Below are 3165 nucleotides of genomic sequence, written 5' to 3'. Positions count from 1 at the left end.
CGCTGCGCTGGTCTGTGTGTGGGAAGAAGGAATGGACGCTGAGCATCTGGATGCTGGTTGTGGTAAATGCCACCTGTCCTTACACTTCCTCTACACCACAGGGCACCCTCAGCTCTTGCTTCTGCCCAGATTCATGGGAATGTGAGAGGCTCACCCTGAGTGAAGAAAGCATGGGTGTGGGAAAAGGAATGCATTTTATTGAGGGCCTGTACTCCCTCAGACATTGAATGCTGGTTGCTTGATGTGAGTCTTTAGAACTTCCCAACATCCATCATTTCTGGGAGTCTTGTTCTGTTTTGTATTTTTGGTTTTGTCTATACTGAGGTTTGAACTTGGAGCCTATTCATAGTAGTTCTCCCCACCCCTTTGTTCTGGGGCTTGAACTCAGGGCCTGGGCACTGTCTCTGAGCTGCTTTTGCTCAAGGCTAGTGCTCTACCACTTGAGCCACAGCGCCACTTCCAGCTTTTTCTGTGTATGTAGTACTGAGGAATTGAACCCAGTGCTTCACGCGTGCTAGGCAAGCACTCTACCACTAGGCCACATTCCCAGTCCTCATGGTAGCTTTTTGACATCATAGGGAATGTTATTTTCAGAGGAGAAAATAGGGTGAGGGAGGCATATGAATTCACTGAAAGAACACAGCCTTGACACCAATTACGTCTAGATTCCAAATTTTCTTGCTGGTGACCAGTGGGCTAGAAGTGAACTCATTGAGCAGCAAGGAAGTGGTAGGGAAAGTGATTACGGTGTGCTAGCCGAGGGTGGTGGACTTAGAGATTTGCTTCAAGGAACCATCTTGCCAGAAGGCTGATTCAAGAACAATCTGATGCAGACAACCTGGTGAGCCCAGACGACCCTCCTGATTTTGTTTGGTTTGAGAAGGTGGACAGAATGTCCGCTGGGGAATCTGCTGCGGCCGGAGGTTTCATTCTCAGCCACCCTGTCAAACTGGGGCCACCTCTATCCACACCCTGGTACCTGCAAGGGTTCCCCTCTTCCCTCTCCACCCAGATTCCTTCCTTGGGATACAAAGGCAGGAGGCGGGGTTGGTTCTCAGGTTTTTATTGTATTATTAATTAACGTTGTGGGTGTATTTTTGGAGGTGGGACGAGGGCAGGGGGGCAGGAGTGGCCCCAGGAGGCCAAGAGTGATCCCGGAACTTAAAAGGGAGAAAGGAGGGGACAGCTTTACTCTCGGATCTTCAGCTCCCGCGCCATCTGACAGAGGGCGCAGGGCAGGCAGAAGGTGAGGGCCGCCCAGTCGTGTCCAACAGAGCCCTGGGTGGGAGAGAGAGATGTCGGGAGTCCGCGCGGGGCCCCCGGAGGCGGCGCCCGCTCCCCCTCCCCGCGTCCCCCGCGGGGCGCACCTGGATGTGGTAGCGCTCGCGCATGCCCGTGCGCAGCGAGTGCAGGCCGCCGGGCAGGTACGGGGCGCAGCAGCACTCGCCGAAGTCGTCCGAGATGCGGCAGGCGAGGCACAGCGGGGCGAAAGTGCCGCACAGACCTGGGCGGGGCAGGGCGGTCAGGGGCGTGGCCTGCGCACGCCCAATCAGCGTCCCGGACAGTGTTGGCTGGGGGCGTGGCCTGAGCCGCCGGTCCGCGCCGAGGGCGGGGCGCTGGGCGAAGGGGCGTGGCCGTGGGGGATGAGGACTCAGGAGAGGACTCAGTGGATGAAAAAGAAGTCCCCGGGAGGAGTTAACAAAGAGGATCCCGGGGCCTGGGGGGCCAGGAGCGAAGGAAGGTCCGGAGTTGAAAAGGGTGAGGTCAAGATTCGAGGAGAGCCGGGCGCCTGAGGCTCAGGCCGCCTGTGCAGGAGGCTGAGAGCTGAGAATCGCGGTTCAGCCCAGACATGAACGTCTGAGACGCTTATCGCCAATGAACCACTAGAAAACCGGAGGCGGCGCTTTGGCTCAAGTGGCAGAGCGCTAGCCTTGAGCTGAAGAGCTCAGGGACAGTGCCCAGGCCCAGAGTCCAAGCCCCAGGACTGGGAAAAAAAAAGAAAAGAAAAGATTCAGAGCATATTGGAAGGTCCCAGGGGCAAGCAGGGGGGTGGAGTAGATCAGATAACGGGATCTGGGCAGGGATCTGGTGGCTCACGCCTGTCCCCTAGTCAGGAGGCTGAGGTCCGAGGTTCCGGGTTCTAAGCCAGCCTGAGCAGAAAAGCCTGTGGGACTCTTTATCTCTAATTAACTGCCAAAAAAACCCTCCAAAAACCAAAAGTGGGACTGTGACACGAAGTAGTAATGAGCAAAACGATCTCAGGCTGCACAACCAACTAGCCCTTTGGTTGGTTGGAGGAGGAGGAAAGGAAAAGGGAAATGGAGAGGAATAGAGATGTCCCTCCTGCCCTCTGGTGTTACTCACAGACAGGCATGTCGTTGCAGCAATCCGTGAGACCCGTGTGCCAGTCACTGAGCTGGGTCTGGTAGCAGGTGCTGGCACATTGGGGCTGAGTGGTCACTGGGTAGGACATGGCTGCGGAGGTAGGAAGAGGAGAGGGTGATGAGCAGGCAGCCTGGCATAGCCTCCTGTGCCCCTGCCACCCATCCCCTCTGCCGGGCAGGCTGGGCGGGGCCACATAGGCCGCCCACTGAGGAGACATCGCTACAACCTCCCCAGGTCCTTTTGCCACATCTGGGCATCGACACCCCAGTCTGTCCCTATTGCCGCTGCCAAGTGCACATCTGGTTGCCTTAGGGGAATGAGGAATGGAGGATATCACATCTTGCCAGGGCCTGGGTATGTAGCCTCCTCCTCCTCTACATCTGGGCCTGGGCTACTGGGTTCCAGCATTTTTTTTTCCGGGGGCCTCTGGGATAGAAGCAGGTGCCATTTGTCTTCAAAGCCAGGGTGCCCAGGGGGAGGGAGGCAGCCAGGTTCCAGGTACTGGGAGGGTTGCTGGTCCATCTAGCTATCCCACCTTTGCCTTTCACGTTGTCGTGCATCTCAAACTGCATTTTCGCTGGCCCTGAGCAGGTAGCGGTGTGGACGGCGGATGTTGGTGGCTGAGATAACAGCGGCAGATTCTGTCCAAGGGACGCTGGATACTGGGGAGGGGAGGGCAAGGGGGCTGGGGTACTAGGGGCTAGGCTGTCTGAGGGAAAGGAGTTGGGGAGAAAAAGGCCCGGTCAGCCTGCTGGCTGGGAGAGACATGGAATCAATCAG

The 3165-nt window shown here is 57.1% G+C and overlaps 1 protein-coding gene across 1 annotated transcript; it reads right to left on the bottom strand.

Annotated features, from left to right (window-relative positions):
• Positions 1-1061: 1061 nt before the first annotated feature.
• Cnfn (cornifelin) lies at positions 1062-2957 on the bottom strand. The gene is made up of 4 exons (XM_090322886.1): positions 2921-2957; positions 2365-2475; positions 1368-1504; positions 1062-1278 (listed from the first exon to the last, which is right to left on the bottom strand). Exons 1-4 carry the CDS (start codon positions 2955-2957, stop codon positions 1189-1191), a joined length of 375 nt encoding a protein of 124 aa, XP_090179012.1. The 3' UTR covers positions 1062-1188.
• Between the last annotated feature and the right edge of the window lie 208 nt (positions 2958-3165).

The sequence above is a fragment of the Megascapheus bottae genome, chromosome 31 (genome assembly GCF_031878675.1).
Source record: "Megascapheus bottae isolate mThoBot1 chromosome 31, mThoBot2.hap1, whole genome shotgun sequence".
NCBI lineage: Eukaryota > Metazoa > Chordata > Mammalia > Rodentia > Geomyidae > Megascapheus > Megascapheus bottae.
This window is presented reverse-complemented; position numbering and strand designations above follow the sequence as displayed.